At 59.5% G+C, this 26,078-nt stretch overlaps 1 protein-coding gene across 1 annotated transcript; it reads right to left on the reverse strand.

Annotated features, from left to right (window-relative positions):
- Positions 1-201: 201 nt before the first annotated feature.
- TMEM9 (transmembrane protein 9) lies at positions 202-16,713 on the reverse strand. The gene is made up of 6 exons (XM_062211575.1): positions 16,676-16,713; positions 16,180-16,285; positions 15,372-15,463; positions 10,058-10,166; positions 8,219-8,350; positions 202-1,062 (listed from the first exon to the last, which is right to left on the reverse strand). The coding sequence occupies exons 2-6, from the start codon at positions 16,243-16,245 to the stop codon at positions 910-912; spliced, it is 552 nt and encodes a 183-aa protein (XP_062067559.1). The 5' UTR covers positions 16,246-16,285; positions 16,676-16,713; the 3' UTR covers positions 202-909.
- Between the last annotated feature and the right edge of the window lie 9,365 nt (positions 16,714-26,078).

Consider the following 26,078-nt stretch of genomic DNA (forward strand, 5'->3'; position numbering starts at 1 on the left):
GCAGGGGCACATCAGGCACCTGTGAAGTCTTGAGGCATCTCCCGCGGTGGGGGGGGGGGGGGGGGACAGGGAGCATCCCAGCCTGCTCCATGCAGTCAAGAACCTTTAACAGCAGCACCTGCAGGCCTGGCCCCTGCTCTCCGGCCCCTCTCCGGACACCACCCTTCCCAGGGTGCCCAGGGAACTCTCCACAGAAAGAGAGAGGGGGAGAGAAATCAACGCTTTAATGATGGCTTCCTTCATTCACAGACAGCTCCAAGACGGTGAGAGATAGACATTTCTCTCCATGCATTGGTCCAGTACAACTCAGGGACGTGAGCCTCCTGTGCCCCGTGGTCCTAGCAACCGTGTGGCTCGGCCAGGGCAGGCACTGGGGGCAGGTGGGGGCAGGTGGCAGACTGGGCAGGAATACATGGGCACTGCCGTGCACCGTGCAACAGCGGCATGGGGGAGGGGGCCCAAGCCCCTAGGAGTGCCCTGGAGGCCCCAGCGGGGTCAGGGCCACTCCTGAGGGCTGCAAGGGAGGGAGAGATGGGACAGGGCAGGAGGGAGTGCTGGCGGAATGCGGGCCACCTTCCTCCAATCCTGAGTCCTGGCTGCCCCAGCGCCTTCTGAAGCCATCGCATTCGCAGGACTCAGAGCTGGAAAGGTGGCAAGGAGCACGTCCATCCAGCCCGAGGCCAGTGCCAAGGTGTCCACGCACTTCCAGCCTGTCTGCCCCCTCCCCTCAACCCCAAAGACCCAAGGAGACCCCAGTCGAGATGGCTGAGCACCACATTTCTAAAGAGAGGGGGGAGGAGGAGGAGAACGCCACGGGCTGGCGGAGGGAAGCCGGGGGAGGACCGGTCTGGGCCGCGGCCGCAGCAGCGGACGGCACGGCCTCACGTCCCGGAGCCGCCCGCGGCCCTCCTAGCTGAGCATCTTGTGCCGATCGAACACCGTCTTCCGCTGCTCCTGCACCTGCAGCTTCCACCGCTGCTGGGCCCCTTCCACGCGCTCCAGCACCGTGTTTGCCCGGGGGCCCCCGAGGGACGCGGCCGCTGCAGCTGGCGAGCGAGCGTCCTGCAGTAGGAAAGAAGGGGTCCCCTGAGGACCTGACCGAGGGTCAGGAGAGGCCCTGTTCCTACGGCACTGCCAGGCCCCGGCCCACATGCTGCACGCCTGCTTCCACCTGACAGCAACGGACTCCGTGCCACTGGCTGTTGGCAGATGCGCCCTCGTGGCCCCCAGGGCTGGGGAACGGCCCTGCCTGCCACTGCCCAGGGGGGAGGGGCTACAGGACCTGCTCCGGTGGGGGGCACTTGCTCAGGGGGTCTGGCAGGGAGCTGGACTTCGGCACTTGCATTTCAGGGCCCGGTCTGGCTCGGCCCCTTCCCCTGGCCCCGCTGCCTCCCGGCAGAGGCTCCCCCCTTCCCCTTTGCTCTCAGACCTGCTTCTGTCGTCGACGGCATCCCCCCCTAATTAGCACCTGCGTTTCCTGCAGGACCCGAACCTGATCTTTGGGGGGAATTAGAGCCGAGGGCCAGGCCCACCCCCGTGGGGATTTCCTCCCTGGCTCTCCCTGCCTCTCATCTCCTGCCATACGTCTCTTAAGGGATTAGCATGCCCCTCTAAGCCCGGAGCCGCCCAGTAAATGCAACTTTGCTTCTAATGCCCCGAGCTGGCGCAGCTTCTGTCGCCACACACCTGCCAGGCTGCGCGGCCGGGAGGGGTGCGTGGGGGAGGGGAAGGAGGACACAGAGCAAGCTGGCGCTGCAGAGGTGGCCAGAGGCGAGGCGGCGGGGAGCGCCAGGTAATTCCTGTGACCGCTCACTCCAGGGTGAGGGAGATGGGGAAGCCGGGGGACCCAAGAAGGCCTCTGCCAGGCTGCGGGATCGGGCAATGCTGGAGAAGCAGGTGCCGGCAGCGTCAGGCAGGGGGCGCACCGAGCCCGCAGCAGGACTCCTGGGTTCTACACCGGGACGAGGGGAGCGCCTGCCCCTTGTGGCCTCAGACTCCCCTGGGCCCACGCGTGGTACCCGCAGGCCCACCGTGGGAGCTGGAAGGAGGCGAGGCCTCAGCCTCTCAGCTGTGCGGCACTCGCCAAGGCACTTCATCTCCCCGAACTTGAACTTCATAAATGCAGTCAGCAGGAATGGCACGCACCCGATACCCAGGCCACACACACTCGGCACGAGGCAGCCTCCTGTCCTGTGCTCTCTCCCAAGTCACTTTTTAAAAACCCTGATCCTGACTCAGAAAATTCATTTCAGGACCTAACGGGCTGTGATCCAAAAAACACGGGCTGCTGATTGCGTGCCGGGCAGGGCAGTTAACTAACGGGCAGAGCTTCAGAAGGCTCACGGAGACACAACCTCTGGAAACACAGGATTGCCAACTGCTCTGCAACAGGATAACCCTCTCTCAGGTCCACTCCTCAGACATCCTGGAGCCCCCGTACCTTGGCTGTCAGTGGCAGGAGCTTAAGAGACACTTGCTCCTCCCCCACCCCCCGCCCCAGGCAGCTCAGCACAGTGGTTGAGACGAGGCTGGGGTCAAGCAGCCCTGGCTCTGACCCCTGCTGGACAGGGGACCCAGGGCCAGTCACCACCTTCCCGGAACCCACTTCCCTATCCCAAGATGGAGGTGGAAACAGCGTCTCCTTTACGGGACACAGAGCGGGAAGGCTCCGGCACACCCGGCACCCGGTCACGGCAGCACCAACGACCAAGTCCCGGCCGGGTCAGGAAGTCGGCAGGCTGCCACACTGCCTTGGGAAAATGTCCATGGCGGCGGCAGCACCTCCCGAGCCCACCCCGAGTCCCGCCGGGCCACCTGGACGTGTGCAGTGCTGCGGGTGGGCCTTGAGGCCCAGCCATCCCGGCTCTGAGGGCCACGGGGGCCCCTCAGCGCCAGTCCTGATTCTGGGGCCTCAGTGAGGGGTGCAGGCACCAGGCATTCCCTCCATGAGCCCTCTGTACCCTGGGACGGCGTCTCGCAGAGTGGAGCTGGGGGGAACCAAGGGCAGCCATTAAGGACTCGCCCCTCGGCACAGCCTCGGCTGTCCCCCTCATGCACAGCCCTGCGCGGGAGGCTGCTGCCGGAGACGGCATCTGTCCCAGAGACGGCCCAGCTGTGCCCGTCCCTCAGTGCCGACTCCACTCCCGATCCCCCACCCCCGCTGAGGCTGGATCTCCAGGTGGTGCAGGGGACAGGAGAGGAGGAGGAGGAGGAGGCCCCAGAGGAGCTGACTAGCGGCGCCGAGGGGCGGGCCCTCTGCTGGGCGCTGCGTGGGTCACGACTGCCTCTCTGTTCCGGCACGTGGGCGGCTTCATTCTCATCTCACACATGAGGGAACCCATGCTCTGCCAGATCAGGGGTCTCGCGGGCCAAGGCCGCACAGCAGCACGGGGCGGAGTGGGACGCGCACCTGTCTGCTCTGTAGCGCCCTCTGCTGGCTGGTTTCACCCAGGCGAGAGCCAACAGGGCCAAACAAAACAAGTGGGCCAGGACTGCCCCCCAGGTCTGAGCGGGAGCAAAGTGCATGGGAGGGACCAGGGACTGGGGCCCCAGGCACGGCCTCCTCCCCAGCCCTGGGCGGGCCCCAACACCTGTGTGGCCAAGCCTGAGCCCATCAAAGCAGCCCAAGGGGACCCTCTGCAGCCAGCCCGCCAGAGCCGGGGTTCTGAGGACAAGTAGATGGAGGTGTCCCTCTTCCGCTTCCCCTCCCTCACCTTCTCCAATCCTGGGCAGGAGAGCAGGGCCAGGCGGGCAGGCGATGGCCCTCACACACAGCCGCTCTCCATTTCCCAGGGCTCACCCCGACCCTCACCGCTGCACCTGCGCGTGGCGCACAGGGCTGCCATCAGTCACCTCCCCACCAGATCAGATCACGCTGCTCCAGAGCCTGGCCTGGCGACCACAGGTACAGCACTCACAGCAGGCACTCCGGGGACTAGGGGTTGGGCTGCAGTGCAGGGCTCAGCACCCCCCACTCCTAGCGGTGGCTGCACTCCAGGGCTCTGCAATAGGGCCCACAGCCTCCCTCCAGCAACCGCCACCCTCATGCGCTCAGGCCAGACCATGAGGGATGAACATGCACTGGGGGGTGCTCACGCAGCCGCTCCGTCTACTCCGGAGTTAGATGGGCCAAGCAAAAGCTTAGCTCCCGGGCTGGTGAGGGACCGAGCTGGGCCCCCGACGCAGCAGGAGGGGTCCCAAGCCCCGCTCTCGACGACCGGGAGTGGCTGCCCCTAAGGATGTTCTAGAAACGTCTGTTGACTCCCACGCCTGTCCTCATGGGATGGAGGCCACTTGGCTGCCCTCACGGTCCTGAGCCCTCTCCATGTGTTCCATGTGTCACCGTTGGTGCCTGGCACACAGCTGCCTGCCCATCCCCAGCGGCTGGGGACTTGTGGCTCCTTCCCCCAGTCCTACTACCGCCCACCCTCGTCAGCATCACCACCCTGCCTCGATGTCCTGCTCGCCCCTCCCCCGCGGGGCCGGCTGGGCTGAGAACCCGAGGACCCCTTCCGAGGCCAGGGGCCGCGCTGGGAGCAGCTGAGGCGCACAGAGCCTCACAGGAACCCTTACTCGTCTCTTCAAAGAGGGCCAGCCCTGCACATCTGACACAGCTCTGTTTGCTGTTTCTGTCCTCGCAAACAGGCCCGCTTCCTCCTTTCAAAGGTTGTCTGAGCCTGGGGATTAGGCCTAATGCCGCTGGAATCCCAGGAGGCCGCGCCCGCAGCCAGGCGCACGGAGGCGCTGCCAGGCCGTTCAAAGCAAACGCGGCACGCTTTCATCCCCCCCCACGGACCCCGCTCAGTTGGCGGGGCAGCTGCCCCTTCCTCTTCCAGGCCTCCAGCCCTGGGGCAGGGCAGCTCTTGGCTTTAGGGGCTGGGGGCTGGGGCCAGGAGGCCCGCAAGCCCAGAGGTGCTCTGACGTCTGCATCCCACTGGGCCTGGTCCCTGACTCGGGGAGCAGAGAAGGGCCAGGCCTGGAAGCCTGGGAGCCTATAGGGCTCTCTTTTGCAAAAGAGACGACTTAAAAGGCAGAGTGACAGAGACAGAGAGATGGAGACAGAGGTCTTCCATCTGCTGGTTCATTCCCCAAATGGCCACAACAGCCAGCGCTGGGCCAGGCCAAAGCCAGGAGTCTGAACTCCATCTGGGCCTCCCATGTGGGTGAAGGGACCCAAGCACTCGGGTCACCCTCTGTTGCCTTCCCAGATGCATTAGCAGGGAGCTGGATCAGAAGCGGAGCAGCCAGGACACAAACAGATGCTCCGGTATGGGAGGCCAGCATCGCAGGTGGCGGCTTTACCCACTGCACAGCAACACTGACCCTGGGTTCTCTTAAGGTTGCCAAGTAGTACAGGCCTGGCTGAGCCCCGGGGAAGCCTGGGAGGCCACGTCCTTTCTTCCTCTTGGGGTGCAGGCTGAATCCTGCCGGCCCAGGTGTCCTTGCCCCTTCCCCAGGGCCCCCTTTCCCATGCATGCTCAGAGGGGTGGGCCAGTAGACTGTTGCTCGCCTGCCAACTGGGGTCATGCGTTTTGTAAAGATCAGGGCCTGGGGCCAGCGCTGCGGCATAGTGGGTCAAGCAGCTGCCTGCAATGACTGCATCCCATATGGGCACCAGATCGAGTCCCGGCTGCTCCACTTCCAATCCAGCTCTCTGCTAATGTGCCTGGGAAAAGCAGCAAAAGATGGCCCAAGTGCTTGGGTCCCTGCACCCACGTAGGAGACCCAGAAGAAGCTCCTGGCTCCGTTGCAGCCATCCGGGGAGTGAACCAGCAGATGGACAACCTCTCTCTCTTTCCCTCTCTCTGCTTAACTCTTTCAAATAACTAAGTCTTTATATTAAACAAACAAAGACCAGGGCCCGCTCACCCTGACAGCCAGCTGGCACACATCGCTCGGGAGTCGCCCCTGCCAGGAAGCCTAGCCCATCAGGCTAACACAGGAAGGACCCCCAGGTCCCTGAGTGATGGACAGCTGAATCGGGGCTGAAGCCCAGCAAAGTCCGTGTCAAGTCCACATGCAAGCCCCGTAGCCCAGACAACCCTGGGGGCCAGCGGTGGACAGATGAGACCCAGACAGCCCTTCCTCTGCCCCCATACAAGCGTGGGACCCTCCAAGGCCAGCTGCATGTCAGGTCAGGCTCTCCAAGAGACCTTTCATGCCCCTGGGGTGGGAGGTGAGGGTGTCTGAGCATGGAGCCTGGGGTCGCCAGCGCTGCTCGGGTCTGCCCGGGATGGCCTTCACAGGCACCCACTGCATGCTGGACAGTGCCCTCACCCCGTAACCCTCCCGCCTACTGAGCCAAACCCTCTGGGTGTTTCTGCTTCTGCCTGAGCATCCAACCCCTCCTTTCTCCCCAGGGCCCCTCCCACAGTCAGACTCCAGGTGGGGAGCGCCCCAGGCCCCGCGAGGGGAAGGGAGGCTCAGGCTGAGCCGCGGAGACGTCAGGTTGCCCTCCTGCTGGCTCCACACCCAGGACGCCAGGAGCCACGAGGCCGTGCCCAAGAGCCACGCATTCCAGCGAAATGGCAGCATGGGCTTGTAATCATCGCTCTCAATGAAGCCCCCAGCCAGGGCTGCAATTAGCACAGCGCCCTAATCGCCGCGCGCTTGTTCCCGACGCCCCTCCCCTATCCGAGCTGCTATTACTCCACATTAATAACCAGGTAGGCAGGCGAGCTTTCCTCTCGGATGCAGACCACCCAACTGCCAATGCCACCGCCTGCAGGGCCCGGCTCCTGGGGCCAGGCTCACACCCTCTGCTCTACCTCTTGGCCGAACTGATGTCAGCAGGAGGCTGGGGACAGACTGGGAAGGGCCCAGGCACGCTCCCAGGGAGGCAGCAGGGCCTCCCTCCCTCCCCTGCCCTTGGCCCCTGCTCCCGCCGGCCCAGACACATGGCCACTTCATATGCGTGCACACACACACACACACAGACACACGGAGGCTGCATATGCGTGCACACACACACAGTGTGCACATGCGCACAGGCCTGAGCCCCTGGGTCCTCTATGGTGGGGCACATGCTCTTTCTCATCTCCACTAAAGATCTGAACTCTGACTGCCCAGGGCCAGCGCAGCCTAGGCCTGCTTACCTCTAGTGATGGCCAGCTCACCACCTCACACGTGGTCGGCAGGAAGTCTCTCCCCTTGACACCTACCAAGGGTCCTGCTGGTCCCCGTGAGGCCAGGCTCTCCCCTACAAAACCCTGGACACATGCGAGCTTGCTCTCTGCTTCCTCCAGCGGTGGGGCCCTTGGGACAGAGCCCAGGGACACAGTGTGTCCCCCAAGGGGGATGCGGAGGTGAGCCCGCCCTGCCTCAGACCCGCACCATGGCTGTCTCACGTGCCCAGCCAGCTGCTGTGAGCGTGGATGGGAGCAGGAGGGTGGAGGCGTGGGGGGCTGGGAGGCTGCCACTGTCCAGGGGCCCCCAGGCATCTGAGAGCAAGCTGCCCTTCGCAGCCCTCCCCGGCCACAAAGGACTCCGCCAGGGCCCTCCTCCTGCCCCAGCTTGGGGCTCCTGGCCGCGCCATCCACAACTGTTGGGCAGGATGATGGGGGAGGGTGGGAAACAACATGAGTTGTGCTGGGCCCCGGGGTGAGCCCCACCAGCTGCCCGGCCTCGTCTGCACTCCAGCGGGGCCTGCAGGCTGTCTGGAGTGGCCGGGTCTCTCCCTTCTTTGTGAAACAAAGCCAGAAGCCTGGGGCTCGACATTTGAGGCCTCTGATGAGCTCACTGGCCAGCTCTGTCCATCACTACTCCTGCTCACTGCTCACCTGCCTGCGCCGCGCAATGCTCAGACGTCTTGACGTTCCCATGGCGATGCACCCTCCCCACTTGCCTGGCTCCTCCTCAGCACCCCCCCCCCCCCGTACTTACCTGGCTCCTCCTCAGCCCTCAAGACCCCCAGTAACTACCTGGCTCCTCCTCAGCCCTCAAGACCCTGAGGCTGTGTTTGCCTCGAGCAGGAGCGCAATGTTTGTGCAATCACTGAACCCACAACCGGAAGTCCACCGCCACCTGCCCCCGGGGTCTGGGCAGGCAGGACACCCTGCCTGTCTGCCCGCCTAACAGGAAGACCCGGCTCCCTGTTTGTGCAGTGCTACTGCCTGCCGTCGGCCATCCAGAAAACTCAGGGCCAGCTGAGCTGGGGTGATGTGGGGGACCCAGGACTACGGGGGTGGCCCACGGACTGCAGCCCGGGGCACCACGGTACCTCGTTCTCCTCCTCATTGTGCAGCTGCTCGGTGTATGCGTCCGGCTTTCGGATCAGAGGGTCCACCAGCATCAGGAAGGCCATGTAGAGCAGCAGGGCTCCCACCACGGACAGGTAGATGACGATGATGACCTGGGGAGGAGACCCGGGAGTCCTTGCCAGCGCATGCACCTGTGTCCTGCTGGCAGCGACCCCAGTGCCGCCCTGAGGAAGGACTGGCAGGCGACGTGGGCCTGGAGGGGAAGGGTGCCTAGTGGAGGGGGGGTCCCCAAGAACAGCGAGCACATGGCAGCCCCCAGGGCAACAGGAAGATGGCAAAGGAAGAAGCCCGCAGCCTGACAGCTGGGGGCTCACGGCGGGGAACGCTGGAAGCCATCAGGAACTAGGACAAAGCGGGAGGAAGCAGCTGGGGAAACACGGGCCAGGAAGTGGGGGTCTGGGCTGCCAGGCCCACGGCCTGTGGGAGGGCAGCTGCCAGGCTGAACAAGAGACGGCGCGCGACGGCTGAGGCCACGGCGGCAGGACATCCCCCACCTCTCGTGTGCACAGCGCCCCGCAGGCTGCCTAACAGCAAAGACCCATCCAACAGGACAAGTTCAATGTCTGAGGTGCTCTGGGCATCGCAGGGGCCCTCTGAGCAATCGGCCACGTGTGTGATGGTGTCGGTGCTGCACCCCAGTTGCTGGAACCACTCCACGAGCCCCTGGGGGAAGGGGCTGTATTCACCTGAGAAGGTGCAGGTACCCAGCTTGGCCGACAGCCAAGTTCAACTGGACCAACTTCCTCCTTGGTTAGGGCAGGGTGAACTATCAGAGCTCAGTGTGTACCCCAGGTGCACGGGGGCTGCGCTGGGGGGAGAGGGAGGCCTGGGTGATTAGGAAGCCACTTCCCTGCCCAGCAGGGAGAGGTGACATCGTCTGTGAATTGAATTGAAGGGCTCTGGTGTCTGCCCCCGAGGGTGGGGCTGCTGGAGCAAGTGCAGAGTGGATAGACAGCTGCAGGGGTGGGGGAGGCGGCAGGGCGCAGGGCAGGGGACACACAGCTGCTCCCCACCTGTGTGGAGAGTACAGGGCAGGCGACAGCCAGGGGCAGGGGGCGTGGCTCCCTGGAGCAGGCAGGGCGGGACAGCAGGGAAGACCAGCTCTCCACCACAGGCCTCCAGAGGACAAGCCCACAGAGGACTCGGCAGCGCATCCACGCATACCAGTTACTTTCTGATGCTACTCCCAGAGCAAGCAGAAAGCAGTGAACAAACGGAGGAGAAAGGGCTTGTCAGCAACCAGCGGGCAGCACCTGGCCTGGACAGAGGCACTGCAGGGCGCCAGGGCAGCCTGAGCCTCTGCTAGGGCAAGGTCACGGCCTCTGTGAGAGGCGGAGGAATGGACGAGGAGCTTGTGGTCAGCCTGCCTGTTGCTGCTCTCCTGAATTCACCCAAAGGATCCATGAGAAGAAGGTTCGAGAGAACACAAAAGGAAGCAGCTGCAGCCCTGGCCTAGCCCCCAGCCCAGGCCCCGGCCCTGGCAGGCCCGGTCCACAGCTCGGATTAAATGGGGAGCTCGGGGTGGGGGTGGTGGAGGCTGGTCTCACCATGCCCAGGCACCCAAAAGAGGGGGCGGAAGGGATGGTGGGAAGAGGGAGCCTCCTCCCCCACCCCCAGGCTCTCGGTGCTCACTGCAAGGAGGGAGTTGGCTCCGGGTGTAGGAAGTGGGTCCCTGTGTCTGTACCAGACCAGCCTGGAAGCCACGCAGAGCAGTCTGGGAACGTTCCAGAAGAAAGCATGACCCTGGTGCAGGTGCACCAGGGCTGGGGAGGGGGGTGCAGGCCAGGGCCCAGGGCTACCTTGATGGTGGTGGTGCTGCGCTCCTCGTACTTGCACTCGCACAGCAGGCAGTAGGCCTCCACGTCATGGCCTGGCACCGGCATGGGTTCCACCACGTGTAGGCAGTTGCTACAACACAGATACAGGGCCGTGGGGTGGGCGGTGGGGAGCCGGGGCAGGGGCCGGCCCAGGTGAGGCTGCTTCCAGGGAGGGCAGGGGGTTCCAAAGCGCCACACAGAAGCCCACAGTCCAACCCCCCACCCCGGCCATCAGCTCCCCTCCCGCCAAGCTTTCGCCAGTGGGCGCCTGGAGCTCCAGCTCAGAGGCGGGTGGGGCTCAGCTCACAATCTTGCCAGGCCCCTCTGCCCTCCTGAGCTGACCCTCACATAAGTCCAGTGGCCTGTGGGGTCCAACCTGAGGGTCCCAAAGGGAACACAAACCCCATGCCCACCCCCGTCACCATCAAGTCCCTAGTCCCACACAGTCTCAGCGGCTGGGTCCCCAAGGGCAGAGCACCCCTCTGCTGACCGGTCAAACCCGGGGATGCCTCTCACCCACAGTGAGTCTCAATGGAGGCCCGCACCAGCTCTCCCTGGGGACAGCCGACCAAGCTCCTGCCACTCGCCCACCTCCGGTTTGCCCCAGCCAATGCCACCTTCACGCGGCAGCCAAGGGACCTCACCAACGCAGAAGCCTGGTCCCATCAGTCCCCAGCTCTAACCGTCAGGTGAACTGACCTGCTCTACCTGTCACCTCTCTCACCGAACTCCTGACCCCTCCAGCCACGCCCCAGCCCCAGGCCCAGCAGGCCCTAGGATTGGAAGGTGACTCAGGTGGGCGCTGTGGCAGGAGGGGAGCGGTGTCAGCAGGCTCCCCACCAGGCCACAGTGTGAGGATGGTGGTGGGGCAGCTGGGAAGCGCCAACCCATTCTTCCGTTCCGTTTCTCCCAGGGGAAAGCTCCCCGGGGTCAGGAGACAGGAAGATGGAGCGGAAACATTTCTGAGTCTCCGGCTCTCCCAGGAGCCAGTGGGACCCTCCTGGGGGTCTCCCTTCACTGGCTCTGGGGATCTGTGTTGTCCTAAGGTGGGAGGGGCAGACAGGAAGGGAGGCGGGCTAAAGAGAAACAGGAGCTGGTCAATTCCCAGTCCCTCCTCCTACTCTGAATGCAGGGCACGCACTGAACCCCACAGGCCGACCTTGCCCCACGCCTTTCAAGCTGTGCCCTGCGGGGTGGCACGGGCCTCCGTGCAGGAGGGCGGGGGGGGGGGCGGAATCTGGTTTTGTCTTTCACACGTTTATGTTTCCTCGGCAGATTCTGTTTGTAGAGGAGTCCATTTTATTTCATCTTTAATATTAGGGGCCAGATCTGTGGCACAGCTGGTGAAGCTGCCACCTGTGATGCCGCCATCCCACAGGAGTGCTCATTTCTAGTCCCGGCTGCTCCACTTCCCATCCAGCTCACCGCTGTGGCCTGGGAAAGCAGCAGGAGATGGCCCAAGTCCTTGGGCCCCTGCACCTGCGAGGGGGACCTGGACAGAGCTCCAGACCTCTGGCTTTGACCTGGCCCAGCGCTGGCTGTTGCGGCCATTTAGTGAGTAAACCAGCCAGTGGAAGATCTGTCTTTCCCTCTCTCTCTGTTACACTGCCTTTCAAATAAATAAAATAAATGTTTAAAGAAAAAATCCCTTGGACTTTTCCTGGAAACCATAACTTTCCTAAGACACACTCGGGTAAGTGCTTCAGAGGGTGCAGGCAGGTGCTCTTGGAGATGTGGTTTCCCCACAGTGCCTGGTGACTCCAGGTCACCCAGGGGCAAGACGGCTGCCGTCACGCCAAGCTGCATCCCAACAGCCTTTCAAATAAAAACTTTAAAAAAAAAATGTATTTATTCCAAAGGCAGAGTGACTCAGAGACAGCGAGAGAGAGAGAGATCTTCCATCTGCTGGTTCACTCCCCAAATGGCCACAACGGCTGCAGCTGGGCCAGGCTGAAGCCAGGAGCCTGGAAGCCCCTCCAGGTCTCCTGTGTGGGTGGCGGGCCGTCTTCTGCTGCTTTCCCAGTCACATTAGCAGGGAGCTGGGTCAGAAGCAGACCAGCCGGGATTTGAACGGGTCTTATATAGTATGCTGGCATTGCAAGCGGCGGCTTAACCCACTGCGCCACAATGCCAGCCCCATGGAGGGGTCGACTTTAACAAGCTAGAAAGGGGATGAACTGCCAAGTTATAAAGCTCCTTCCCGTGCTGGGACTGTCTCTAACACGTGTCTCTCCAGACCCACAACTGGGCAAAAGCAGTAAGCGGTTTGTCTCCCTCCACACCTGTAGTTATAAATTCTCAACACTAGATGGCAGGATACCAGCAACACAGGGCCACCGGGGCTTGGCCATGCTCCCCAGGATTGCGGCTCTGCAGCTTCTGGTTTCACTCCACACTCCCAGGGGGAAGGGGCCAGTGCTGTCTTGCAAGGGACCATGGCCTGAAAACCCAAAGAGGCCCAGTGGCCCCGGTACTGAGATGCTAAGATCAGTATGGAGGCCCCACCTACCCCTATGGGGCCCTAGGCAAGCACAGGACTCCCAGGCCTGGGGAGCCCTGCTGGCTCCGGGAGTCTTGGAGCCTCACCACCCATCATCACCCCTAGTGGGACCACCTTGAGGTTCCTGATGCGGGCCTGTCCATCAGGCAGCCCCCGCATTTGGGCCTCTAAGGGGAAGCAGGGGATGAGGTCCGGCCTGGAAGGGATACACAGGGTGTGGCCACCATGCTGGGGTTGTCAGGCCAGCCTCTCTCCAAGCCAGCGACAATGCTATGACAGCCACAGGTGCATGCACAGGGGAGTGGGACATGCCAGCCCTTCCAACCATTCCCTGTGCCAGCTGAGTGGCAACCATGAGCCCCAGGGAGCCGCTAGGTGCCCAGGTCTTCAGGTCTCCGTGCACCGTGAGTCCTCCGGGACAGACAGAAGCAGCGGGAACCCGCATGGTGCTCTGGGAGCAGCCGCTGCTTTCCTGGGCCCTGGGGTGAGCTTGACAATAACCGTGCCGCCACCAGCTGACAGGCTGTAGTAACACAGTGGCTGGTGTTTGTGCAGCACTCACCACGCATCAGGGGCCGTGCACACGGCCTGGACTTGCTTGGTTTGACTTTTGATTTCCCATCTTTATGACCGCACAGAAGTATACTTCCAGCTTTGAACTTTGCGCTTTCTCCAGACTAGCAACATGCCCTGTGACCGTCTCTCCTTCGGGAGGGCAGGGGCGGGAGCCACGGCTCCCAGGCAGCCCCGCCAGGGTGAGGGCGAGCAACTCACAGGCCGCCGGGTGCTGGGCTGCCCCGCTAAGCAGGGTGCAGTGTGGGTTACGCGTGTCCACCGCATTTTCAGCGAACGACACGTCCAGGCTGTAAGAGGCCCAGGGGCCACAACCTCGCTGGAAGCCGGGGAGCATGCGCATTTGCTTCCATGCGTGCGCACAGGCACAAACATGCATGCTCAAAATCCAGCCGCCCTCCCCCACATAAGGAGATCAGAGCACACTGGCTATCAAGCCGCTCACACTGTGACCGGGCGGCAAAGCCCGACCCGCGGCCAGGGAGGCTGGCTCTGGAGGCCCTGCATCTCCATTTCTCAGAGCTGGACACGTTCCGCTGGCTTCAAAGCTCCCAGATGCTGTGTTGGGTCAAGGGCTTCATTGGCAACTAAGTGACTTTCTAACAGGCTACTGCCCCACTCCCCCAGGCCTGCTGAATCAGAACATGGGGCCGGGTGGTACTAGGAACGTGTTACTTCCCCAGAGCGTGCCTGGCCGTCTAACACAGGCTGAGCAACCACAGTGCTGACCCAGATCTGCCGCTGGAGGCTAATCCCTTTGACAACGACCTCACACGTCTGCTCGGATCCCTGCGAGCACGGGGCTTCCCAGCTCCCTCGGCCCACGCGTGGTCTGTTTCCCTGTAGCATGATCCACCAGCCCCAAAACCACACCAGGAAACCATGCAGAACGTAAGGGGGGGGGGGGGGCGCCGTGGCACAGGCTAATCCTCCACCTGCAGTGCCAGCATCCCAGATGGGTGCAGGTTCAAGTCCCGGCGGTTCTAGTTCCGATCCAGCTCTCTGCTATGGCCTGGGAAAGCAGTGGTGGATGGGCCAAGTCCTTGGGCCCCTGCACCTGTGTGGGAGACCCGGAAGAAGCTCCTGGCTTTGGATCAGCACAGCTCCAGCCGTTGCAGCCATTTGGGGAGTGAACCAGCAGAAGGAAGACTTTTCTCTCTGTCTCTCACTCTCACTGTCTGTAACTCTACCTCTCAAATAAATAAATAAAATCTTTTATTGGCCGGCGCCGCGGCTCACTAGGCTAATCCTCTGCCTTGTGGCGCCGGCACACCGGGTTCTAGTCCCGGTAGGGGCACCGGTCCTGTCCTGGATGCCCCTCTTCCAGGCCAGCTCTCTGCTGTGGCCAGGGAGTGCAGTGGAGGATGGCCCAAGTGCTTGGGCCCTGCACCCCATGGGAGACCAGGAGAAGCACCTGGCTCCTGCCATCGGATCAGCGCGGTGCACGGGCCGCAGCGCGCCAACCGCAGCAGCCATTGGAGGTGAACCAACGGTAAAGGAAGACTTTTCTCTCTGTCTCTCTCTCACTGTCCACTCTGCCTGTCAAAAAAAGAAAAAAATAAAATCTTTTATTAAAAAAAAAAAAAAGAATGTAACAGAAGCCCACAAGCCCGGCTCCCAGGGGCTGCAGCTCACCAAGCACCGCGTGACCCGGGTGCTGCCCTCTCAGGCCGTCTCTACTGCCTTCAGCCATTCCCTGCAGGACCACGCGTCACAGCTTCCCTGCACCGAGCTGAGCTGAACAAACTCCCGAAAATGTCTCCCTTTCGAAAAGCGGGGCTCCCAGAAGTGGGTACAGACGCCGGGAGAACAGGCTACGTTCTTTCTTTGGGCCGCAGCCTCCACAAGTGTGGACACTACGCGTCCACCCACTAACGAGGCTGTGCAGACCTGCCCGGAATGACAGCCGTGACGGCTCTGCCGAAGCGCTGAGCACCCACGGGAGGCGGCCAGCACACCTGCCCCTCCCACCTGCCCCACTGCCATCGTGCGCACATCCATAAAGCCCCGAATTCAAAGCCGACACAGAATCCACGCCTCTTTACCAGGACCCGCCCTCCTGCTGGAACTCAAGACACCTGGGTTACAGCCACAACGGGTCCAGGACAGGCATTTCTGTGCGAGGCTCCGCCCGGGGCTGGCAGAGCAAGCTTCCCCTCCAGAGGTCCGACGACCTAACGGCCACCCAGCCCCCCAGCAGGGCCAGCGCACGCGGAGCCTTACCAGTCCTTCTGCGACACATTCTGGTTGTAAATGTGCCCGCTGATGTTTCTGTATGGTGGGCAGATGCATTTGCACCGGATATCTTCAGAGCTCTGCAAGACAAGGGCCGACTGGAGCAGGCAGGGTCCCGCCTGGGCGCAGGCTCAGGCCAGGCCTTGACTCCTGCACCCCGCCCCAGCCCCAGGCCCAGCAAGGACTGCTTCAGGTCTCCGGCAGCTGCGCTCACAGAGGGCTACCGGGGGTGGCCATTCTGTGTGTGGTGACGCGGGGGACAAGTGGCAGGACGGGCAGCAGCCCCCTGCCTGGGGCCCCACGTGGGGTGCACCTTTGTGCTCTAGGCTAATTCCACCTCCAACCTCCTGGGCTAGGACCAGGGGGGAGGAAAGGCGGGGTTAACTCGGGAAAGTGGATCACCTACACCCCAGGTCACCCGCCCCTACAGGACTGGAGGTACCCCCCGACCCCACCGCTTCACGGGGGTCCCGGTCAGTAACAGAAAGCCTGAGTTGCACAAGCCTTTACTTGCAGGGCACGTGTGCACCCTTACGGGATGGATTTCCCCTAGAGGGGTGGCAGACGCAGTCACTGTCTTACCCCGGAGCAAGGGCAGGTGCGAGGAACCAGGAACCGGGGAAGGAACTTAGGCACCTGCCCTGCACCTGCCTGCTGTAAGTCCACCACCTGTCTCTCGGACCAGGACAGGACAGCTCTGCACCGGCCCCTCCAGCCTCCCTCCGGCCTGCCGGCAACACCCCGCAGAGGACGGCCAGGGTGCGTGCAGAGGGGCGGGCGGGCTCGGCCCCCTCACCTTGTTGGCCTGAGCCGGGGGCGCCAGCAAGCAGACGACCACGACCACCAAGGACAGGACCTTCATGCTTATCACACCTGCCTGCCAGGCCAGCGCGTCCCGGCGCCTGGAAAACACAGGGAGTCGGGGACAGGGGGCGGCCGCGGCACGGCCAGCTCGCGCGGCCCCTTAACCTCGCGCCGGGACCAGGGCTCGCGGCTGGGCGCTGGGCTGCGGTTCCAGGGCCTCCCGGCTCCCCACGGATCACCTGCTGCAGCCGGCAGCGGGGGCGTCCAGGGCCCACGGCCGGGAGGGGCCCGCAGGTCCCCAAGCGAGGCCGGGCGGTGACCCTCGCCCCGCCGCCCCTCCCCGCTCAGGCCCGCCGGGAACTTCGGGGGCAGAGTCTAAGCGGTCTGACCCGCCGGCGAAGGCCGGCGCCCACCGCTCCGAGGGCTCCAGTGCCCCCCAGTGCCCCCCACGACCCCCGCGCCCCTCCCCCAACGCCGCGTCCACAAACCTGCACGCCCCGCCGCAGCCGCAAACGACCCAGCCGGCTCCGCCCCAAGCAGGACGCTATTGGTTGCCGCAGCAGCCACTCAGCCCAACCTCGCTGTCGCCTTAGCAACAGCACCCGCCTTCGCCTCCGCGCGGTGGCTCGCGCGCAAGGGAGGGGCGGGCATTTCTCAAACTCGATCCAACAAGAAAAGGGACCGTCGGCCTGGCCGAAGGGGAGCGCGGCGGGAGCCGGCCTTGTACTGGAGAACTCCTGAGCGCCCCCCGCTGTCTCACACTTTGCAAGCCGTGACCCAGCCGCCGGGGGCTCGCTCCCGGAAATGTGCGGGGGCCCACGTCTGGGCCACAGACGGCTTTGTAGGTCCTGCCTCCTCCCCCGCCCGCGCACAGCCCTCAGCGGCAGGAAGCGAGGGTCGGCAGCGGCGGGGGCTGGGCCGGGGGGCTGGGCTGGGGGGCTGGGCCGGGGGCGCCCCGCCCCGCCTGGCAGGGTGCACAAGTCCAGGCTGCGGGGTGCAGAGGGGTCCAGTGAGGCTAACGCCCGGTTGTGAGCTTCTCAGGGGCTGTGCAGGAGACAACAGTGCCTGAGCCCAGGACGCCAGGCTCAGAGACCCAGCAGATGGGCTGCACCCAGGTGGGCTCAAGCCCCTCTCAGTGGAGGTGGACTGTGGTCAGCCCTTGGGGCCTTTGTGGCCTCACCTCCTGGCACAGGGCCAGACACTTGGTGGGTGCTTGAGAATCAGATTAAACCTGGTCGGGGAGGGGGCCGGAGGCACCTGGTGTGGCGCCCCATTCAGGGGCTCTGAGGGTCCAGGGCACGGGCCCCGGGACCCCCTTCCTGCTTGTGTGAGTTTGGGTGGTTGGTTTATCCTTTGGGGAGCCTTGGTCTTCACATCCGCGAGATGGGGGTCGCCCTGGTGGACTTCCAGGTTGCTGTGCGCCTGTGACGATTCTGTACATACAAAGCACCCGGAACAACATCGGGTACGAACTGGGGGCTCCTTGCGGAAACTGGGGGTCAGAGGGGTGGCTTGGGGGGACGGCTCGGGCTGAGACACCCAGGGCTGAGTCCCCGTGTCCCCCGTGAAACAGAAGCAAGGCCTCCCAGTTTTCTCAGAGCAGTGTTACCTGCATCTCAGGTCCCAGGTTGTGGCGTCAGATTATCTTTGGCTCCCCTCTCTCCTATTGCCTCTGGGGGTCCCGGGGACAGCTGTCACAGCCCTGCCTGTGCCCAGCCGCAGCCAGCACTCTGCTCTCAAATACGCTCCTTCCCCTGGCTTCCCAGTCCCGACCTCTCTACCCTTCGTCCAGTGCACAGCACAGTCTGCATTGCAACAACCCGGGATGCAACCCCGCTTCAAATCCAGACCCCGCCACTGCCACCCTCCCCGCCCAGTCTCATCACCTGCTGTCCCCACCCCAAACGCTTGCACCAGTCCTTGGTCGGATATTGTCACCCCTCAGCCCCGCCAATCGGTACCCTTCATCCCTCTCCAGTCTGTCTTCGGAGAGATTCTCCCAAGTAGCCCCACCTGCCCCAGTGCAGCTCGCCCCCACAGGTCCTCCAGGCGCCCAGGGAGTGAGGAGTCTGCACCTCTTTGTTCAGTTCAGCTCCACAAGGCGAGCCGGGTGCCCCAGGGCTGCCCGAGGACTTGCTTTCCAGAAGTGCGAAGGCATATAGCAGAGGCCCAGCCATGCACCCGGAATATATAATGTAGGCAGTGCAGTGTCACAGAGGAGCCTCCCTCCCCCATCAATATTTTCTGAGCATGATGGAGGTGCATCGGCGAACAAGCCCATGTCCCTGCTCTCACAGAACCTGACGCGGATGGCAGGAAATCGACCAATCCACAAGCTGGATTCGAGGTGGCAAGAGCTATGCCTGAGCAAGACAGCAGAGGCTCTCGGGGCAGCTGACCCAAGGGCCAGAGGAGCCCAGAGTGGTGGCGAGGCGCCTGTGAGGGTAGTGAGAGGCTGGGCCAGTGTGGTCGACAGGACAGTCCCCCCACCCTCCGCAAGGTGTCCGGTGCGTAACAAATCTTCCCAGGCAGATGAATCAATTAATTCACAAGCTTTTATTGGGATTCTGCTCCCGGTCGAGGTTCCCCGGTCCCAACAGAGTGGGGGCCAGGGAAGTCAGAGGCTGGGAGGGCTCCTTTTATAGATACAGATCGTGGGGGTTAAAGGTTGAGGCAGGTCTGATCCTCATTGGTTGACCTTTAGGCACCCGCAGGGACATTGACAAGGACTTTTCTTCCCCGGAAGTACAGGTAGGGACTTCTCCATTCCCGGAAGTATAGGCCTTCCCTCCTTGCAGCTCCCAAAGCTACCACCCCCAAAGATCCATGTCCGAGGCCCTGGAAGCCACGGAGTGTGTTGTCTTACATAGCAGAAGCTTTCCAGATGTGATTAAATGCAGGCCCTTGGAATGGGGGGGATTGTCTTGCATCATCTAGGGGGTCCCAGTGTAATCAGCTGGGGGCCTTCTCTGGCTGGGCTCGGAGAAAGAGCTGTTACCGTGGACACAGTGTCAGAGAGATGCTTCCTGGCTGACCTTGAGGACACAGGCAGGGGCCACCAGCCGAGGAACATGGGAGCCTCTAGCAGCTTAGTGGGGCAAGGGCCTGGGCTCCCCGCCTGTGGTCACCTTGACACCCGCGTCAGCCTTCAGAGCCACGGTGCTGTAAGAGAATACAGTGTTTGAGTCACTAAGTAAGGTTGTGGTCATTTGTTCCAGCAGCCACAGAGGGGTGGGCAAGATTTGAGCCAGAATTCAGGGCGCTGATGAGGAAGGCATTCGAGGGGAGAAAGAGAGAGACAGCCCTGGGAAGATACAAGGAAATGCGTGTGGGGAGAGCAGACAGCTTTGCTTGGCTGGAACCCAGGGTGAGCGATTGGAAAGAAGCAGGAGGATAAGCCGGGGCCGACCCTGGTGACATCACGGTCGAACGTGAGCCAGGGAATGAGCCAGGGCCCCCGGTGTGGGGCTCACAGATGGGGCAGGGGCCAGGCAAGCGCGGGAATGTGCCCTCTCCAGCCCAGGGGGCCGAATGAGGCCCTTCCTGCTGGCACTTCCTGCTCTTTCCTGGCAGGGCCACCAGTCTTCATTCTGTCCGCCCGCTGTCCAGTTCCAAGGTTAAGGTTGTGGGTCTGAGACCAACACTTGTGCCCATGGCTCCCCTCTCTTGGGCCTGCTTTCACCCCAAAAACCCCAACAGTGGTTTGGCCATATGAGGCCAGGACTTGGCATCCGTGCCAGGTCGTTATCCCTAAACGGAGCCTGCTCTCCGGGCACCAACTCTGTGTCCCTGCCCTGCCCCCGAGGCCCCAGCAGAGCTTATCTGCCTGGTGTGTCATAGCCTCAGGCACCTTGGAGAGGCTTCGTCTGAATTCTTGCCTTAGCTTGTCCAGCCTCTTCAGAGCCGGAAGCCCCATTGACAGCACTTGACATTTGTAACACTCAAGGGCAGTACCTTGGCACCCAGAGGAGCCCTTGACCCACCTCGTAGAGGAGGGTGCCACTGTGCGCACAGGTGCATGGGGGAGGGTTCTGTCCTCAGATACCCTGAGCATGGGAAGTGTTCACGGCAGGGTTTCCCAGGCAGTGGGGGCCGGGGCACTGGGCTGCGGGCTGGGCTGCGGTGCTGGCCACACAGCGCCATCCCCACGTGGCCTGGAGAGTCATAGCTTTTCTGCCCTTGCCTTTTTGCAGCCACTGCTCTCCCACCGGCAAGCGGCCGAGCAACACGTAGCCAAAGAAGGATCCTATTTTAATTGGACAAAACTTGGAGTAAAAGTTTAACACCTTCCATCTAAAGTTTAACAAATGACATAAAATCTGCCCAGCCTCGGATATGTCTCTCTCTCTCTCTCTCTCTCTCTCTCTCTCTCTATATATATATATATATATATATATGAATGAATGCATCAAAATATCTGTGGGAAGTGGAATTAGGAGTCATGCTTAGTCATGCAAAAGCTATGTAATCCATGCATACCAGGGGCCTCCACATTTATGTTCATGGAAAATGCGTAGCATGGAAAAACTATGCATGGGTTTCAGCCATTTTTTGCACCAAAAGAAACTTAGCTTTAAGTTGTTTGTACATGAGTCTACAGGTACAGACTTTGGTAGCACACACATTTAAATTTAAATCCTGGGTCCAGGGGCCGGCTCCGTGGTGCAATAGGTTAATCCTCCGCCTGTGGCATCAGCAAACCATATGGGCACTGGTTCTAGTCCTGGCTGCCCCTCTTCCAGTCCAGCTCTCTGCTGTGGCCTGGGAGGGCAGTGGAGGATGGCCCAAGTGCTTGGGCCTCTGCACCCATATGGGAGACCGGGAAGAGGCACCTGGCTCCTGGCTTCGGAATGGCACAGCTCTGGCCATTGCAGTCATCTGGGGAGTGAGTCAATGGAGGGAAGACCTTTCTCTCTGTCTCTCCCTCTCACTGTCTGTAACTCTACCTCTCAAATAAATAAATAAAATCTTTAAAAATATAAAAATAAATAAATCCTGGTTCCGCTGGGTGCCAGGCACCCCTAGGTGCTCAGGTGCCAGAGCTCCCTCCCCTGTGTTTCTTGTCTTGCACTTGTGCTTCTGGGCACAGACTGGAGGGAGCTGCCTGAGTCTAGGATAACAGTTCACTTTTTGGTTTCAGCTTTCTTACCCACATCAAATGCCTTGGGTTTTGTTTCTTTTTCAGCTCCTGGTAATGAGCAGTGGATGTTACAGAGTGGGGTTACAGGAAGTGCGTGGGACCAGAATTCACAGGAGCTGGGATCTGGTTGGAATTCACTCCGGTCAGAGCACTGACCTTGGAGGGGCCTTGCTTCTCCCCTGGAGAGGCTGGTTTAGAATAGCAGCTTTCAGACGTTATGATCAGACGTCCTTAAAACTTACTGAGGGCCCCAGATGTCCTTAAAACTTACTGAGGGCCCCAGACGTCCTTAAACTTACTGAGGGCCCCAGAGAGCTTTCACTTAAGTGGGCATTACAATTCAAACTGAGAAAGCGGCTTGAACAGATTTGCACAGCAACCCCATGGCATGCACGGGCATCTTCTATATTTTCCAAAAGGAAAAATGTCGTAAGAAAAGTGGCATCGGTTTTACATTTTTTGGTAAATTCCCTTAATGTCTGGTTGAACAGAGGACAGCTGGGTTCTCACAGCTGGATTCTCCTGCCTCTGCCCCTTGTGCTATCACATGTCATCTTGCCTTTGGAAAAATCCCACTAGGAGCTTGCAGGAGAATGGGAGTGAAAAGGCAAACGCATCTTAGTGTTGCTGGGAATGTGGCTGGACTCTCCTGAATTTACTGAGAGTGTCCTGGGGACCCGCAGGGGTTCTCTGGGCAGGCTTCAGAACTGTTTGGAAGTCCCTACAATTTGTGCCAGATCTTGGCGTTCTGTGGACTTACTGAGATTATCTATGTTTGTGGCTTTCAAAACCCACTTCAGGTTGTGTGCTCCCAGGAATAAGGACCTGGGGTGTTGCCAGATATGGGGTCTGTGAATACAGTCAGTTTGGGGATCCTTAGATCAAAGTACAATCCAGTAGGGCGTATGTTAGGGCCGGACTTTCAGATGCCTCTGTGTGACGACATTCGCTGTGAATCCCTTACAATACATCCTGTGTATGATGTTTTCCCACAGTCTTGACCAAAAACTCTCTGTCGAAGACCAGATTTCAAGGCCAGTGTGCCAAGGAGTGCGCTTTAGAAACTGCTGTTCCCATGACTCCTAGGGGCCACACCTGAGCGATAGCAAAGCAGATTCTCTCATTCAAAGTCAACTTTTCCCTAAAGTTCTGCATGCATGCTTTTGGACTGTTTAATGCAGACTTCATGATGGTCATTTCTAGGGCTCCAGGAACTCAGTTTACTAAAACTTTGGCCTCTGAATAAGTTGCAGTTTGCTAAAAATTAAGTAGAAAAATAAGAACAACAGTCAGGTTAGATATATATGTATTTGAAGCAATGCATACTAATTACCATATATTGAGCACCTACTACGAGCCAGGAAGCTTTTTAAAAAATGCGGCAATCAAGAGTGTGTGGTGTTGGTGGAGATAAAGATGCACCAGTCAATGGAACAGAACAGAAAACCCAGGGATACACACACGGATGTACACCCAGCCAATTTTTGACAAAAATGCAACAGCAAAGAAAAGGATGATAGATATGGCCTATCTAACAAGTGGTGCAAGTGGACATCCATGGGCAAGAAAAAAAAACAAATTAACTCCACTGAAGTCTCCCACCTTATAAAATGTGTAGCTGAGAAAAGAGCCAGGGACTTAAATGGAAAAGCTAAAACTATAAACTTTATTTTAAAAAGTTTAAAAGAAAATTATTGGAATCTTAGGTGAGACAAGAATTCTTTTTTATATAGATTTATTTAGTTAGTTAATTGAAAGGCAGAGTTATATAGAGAGAAGGAGAGACAGAGAGAGGTCTTCCATCTGTTGGCTCACTCTCCAGCACTGGGCCAGGCCAAAGCCAGGAGCATCATTCAGGTCTCCCATGAGGGTAGCAGGGGCCCCAGCACTTGGGCCAGCTTCTGCTACTTTCCCAGGTGCATTAGCAGGGAGCTGGATCGGAAGTGAAGCAGCTGGGACTCGCATCAGTGCCCATATGGGATGTCGGTGTTGCAAGCGGCGGCTTTACCTGCTATGTCACAATGCTGGCCCTGCCAAGAATTCTTACCTGTGGCATCAAAAGCACAATCCATTAAATGATGATTTGGGTTTCATCAAAATTAAAACTTTTTGCTCCCCCAAGGACCTTGCTCAGAGGATGAACAGGAAACATTTGCAGACCACATATCCGACAAAGGACTAGTAGGTGGAATACATAAAGAACTTTCCCAACTCAAGAGTAAAAACAATGCGGAGAGTAGACAAAAGTCAAGGAGAGACAATTCCTGAAGAGGACACACACCTATCAGGATGGTTACAAAGAGGAATTGGCAACACCAAACGCCGGCGAGGGTGTGAAGCAATTGGATCATTCACACACAGCGAGCGAGTGGGAACGTAAAATGGTACAGTGTCTCTGGAAAATAATTTGACAGGTTCTTCAAAAACAAAACCTGGAAATACCATGCTACCATATGTGACTGTCTTGAAATGGCGAAATTACAGAAATGGAGAGCACACTAGTGGTTTCCTGGTGTTTGTGGGGCAGCAGATACGAGTAAAAATGGTGGCAGGGGCCGGTGCTGTGGTATAGCGAGTGAAGCCGCCGCCTGCAGTGCCAGCATCCCACATGGGCACCGGTTCAAGTCCCGGCTGCCCCATTTCCGATCCAGCTCTGCTATGGCCTGGGAAAGCAGTGGAAGATGCAGCCATTTGGGGAGTGAACCAGCAGATGGAAGACCTCTCTCTCTCCCTCTGCCTCCTTCTTTCTCTCTCTATAACTCTGACTTTCAAATAAATAAATCTTTTTATTTATTTATTTATTTATTTTTGACAGGCAGAGTGGACAGTGAGAGAGAGAGAGAGAGACAGAGAGAAAAGTCTTCCTTTACCGTTGGTTCACCCTCCAATGGCCGCTGCGGCCAGTGGGCTGCGGCTGGAGCACCGCGCTGATCCGGAGCCAGGAGCCAGGTGCTTCCTCCTGGTCTCCCATGGGGTGCAGGGCCCAAGCACTTGGGCCATCCTCCACAGCACTCCCGGGCCATAGTAGAAAGCTGGACTGGAAGAGGAGCAACCAGGACAGAATCCGACGCCCCGACCAGAACTAGAACCTGGTGTGCTGGCACCACGGGCGGAGGATTAGCCTAGTGAGCCACAGCGTCGGCCAATAAATCTTAAAAAAATGGCAGTACAGGGGTCCTTGTGGTGACGGAGATGTGGATATCCTGCTTTTACTACCCTACAATGTTCATCAGATGTTATCCTTGTATATTATGTCTTACAACTACACGTGAACCTATGACTATCTCAAACTAAAATCCTTAGTTTTTGAAAACGTACCAGAATCAGCCAAGAGGCTAATTCAAAGTCCAACTCAAATTTGCTTTAATAATTAGGCTGACCCATATAAAATTGTCTGTATTTGACTATTTTTGACTTACCAAATGCTGATTTCACACAGTTCAGCCTAACGCAATGGGAATATATAGCTCACATAAGCGGGAAACTCAACTGTAGAACAAGTTTCCTAGGGCCGGCGTTGTGGTACAGCCGGTTAAGCAGCTGCGTGTGATGCTGGCATTCTGTATGGGCACTGGTTCGAGTCCCTGCTGCTCCACTTCCAATCTAGCTCCCTCCTGGTGCATCTGGGAAAGCAGTGGAAGATGGCCCAAGTACTTGGGCCCATGCTACCCACATGGGACATCTGGATAGAGTTTTTGGCTCCTGACTTTGGCCTGGCCCAGCCCCAGCCATTATAGTCATCTGGGGAGTGAACCAGCAGATGGAAGATCTCTCTCTCTGTGTGTCTCTCCCCCCTCTCTGTAACTCAAAAAAAATAGATAAATAAATAAATCTTTAAAAAATGGGAAAAGAGTGAGCTTCAGGCACATTGGATCCCATGGATCAAAGGGTATAAGCTCAGGGCTTTTTTAAAAAATTTGTTTATTTGAAAGTCAGAGTTACACACACACACACACAGAGAGAGTGTGTCTTTCATCCACTGGCCAGAGCTGTGCTGATCTGAAGCCAGGAGCCAGGAGCCTCTTCCGGGTCTCCCAAGTAGGTGCAGGAGCCCAAGGACTTGGGCCATCCACCACTGCTTTCCCAGGCCACAGCAGAGAGCTGGATTGGAACTGGAGCAGTGGGGACTTGAACCTGCACCCACATGGGATGTCGGCACTGCAGGCAGTGGCTTCACCCGCTATGCCACGGCGCCGGCCCCATGAGAGCTTTCATTCTCTCCATCTCTTGGCTCTGGTGAATTGATTTGATTTTCAAACAGGATCATTTCATACTTGTGGGAAGATGCTGCTAATGACCTCAACAACAAAGAAAAAGTGACTCTGTGTCTCTCATAGCATCTGCGTGACCAATCTTAGGGAAGACCCCGGCTTTGCTTGAGTCTCATGTTGATCCCTCAACCAGGCTGGGAAGTAACTCTGATTGGCTAGCCTCCGTAGGGAGGTGGGACACTCTCATTAACCCCTATGAGGACCAATGGCAGACCAAGTAGGCCAACTGACAGATGCTGCTCTACCAGTTAAGCAGGCAGATGGATGATAGGTAAGTAGATAAACAGATAGACAGATAAGGCAGAAATAGCCAATCTGCAAATGTTTCTGCTTATTGTGGTCTTGTTTTTAACGGGGGGGGGGGGGGGGGGGTTTCAGGAAAGGACTAGAGCTAACCAGAGCTGTGGCACCACCCCGAGTTTTATCAGCATAGATTGATTGTTTCCACTTCTTGATGGCACGTGGGGCAGCCATGGAGTA

Source organism: Lepus europaeus, chromosome 14, assembly GCF_033115175.1.
Source record: "Lepus europaeus isolate LE1 chromosome 14, mLepTim1.pri, whole genome shotgun sequence".
Classification (NCBI taxonomy): Eukaryota; Metazoa; Chordata; class Mammalia; order Lagomorpha; family Leporidae; genus Lepus; species Lepus europaeus.

Bases quoted from the DNA above. Each gene is read 5' to 3' on its own strand.
- TMEM9 (XM_062211575.1), bottom strand. From the start codon at position 16,245: ATGAAGGTCCTGTCCTTGGTGGTCGTGGTCGTCTGCTTGCTGGCGCCC. The intron at 15,464-16,179 runs GTGAGGGGGCCG...CTTGTCTTGCAG, and splicing joins CCCCGGCTCAGGCCAACAAG to AGCTCTGAAGATATCCGGTG. The intron at 8,351-10,057 runs GTAGCCCTGGGC...TCTCCTCCCCAG, and splicing joins GCAGCACCACCACCATCAAG to GTCATCATCGTCATCTACCT.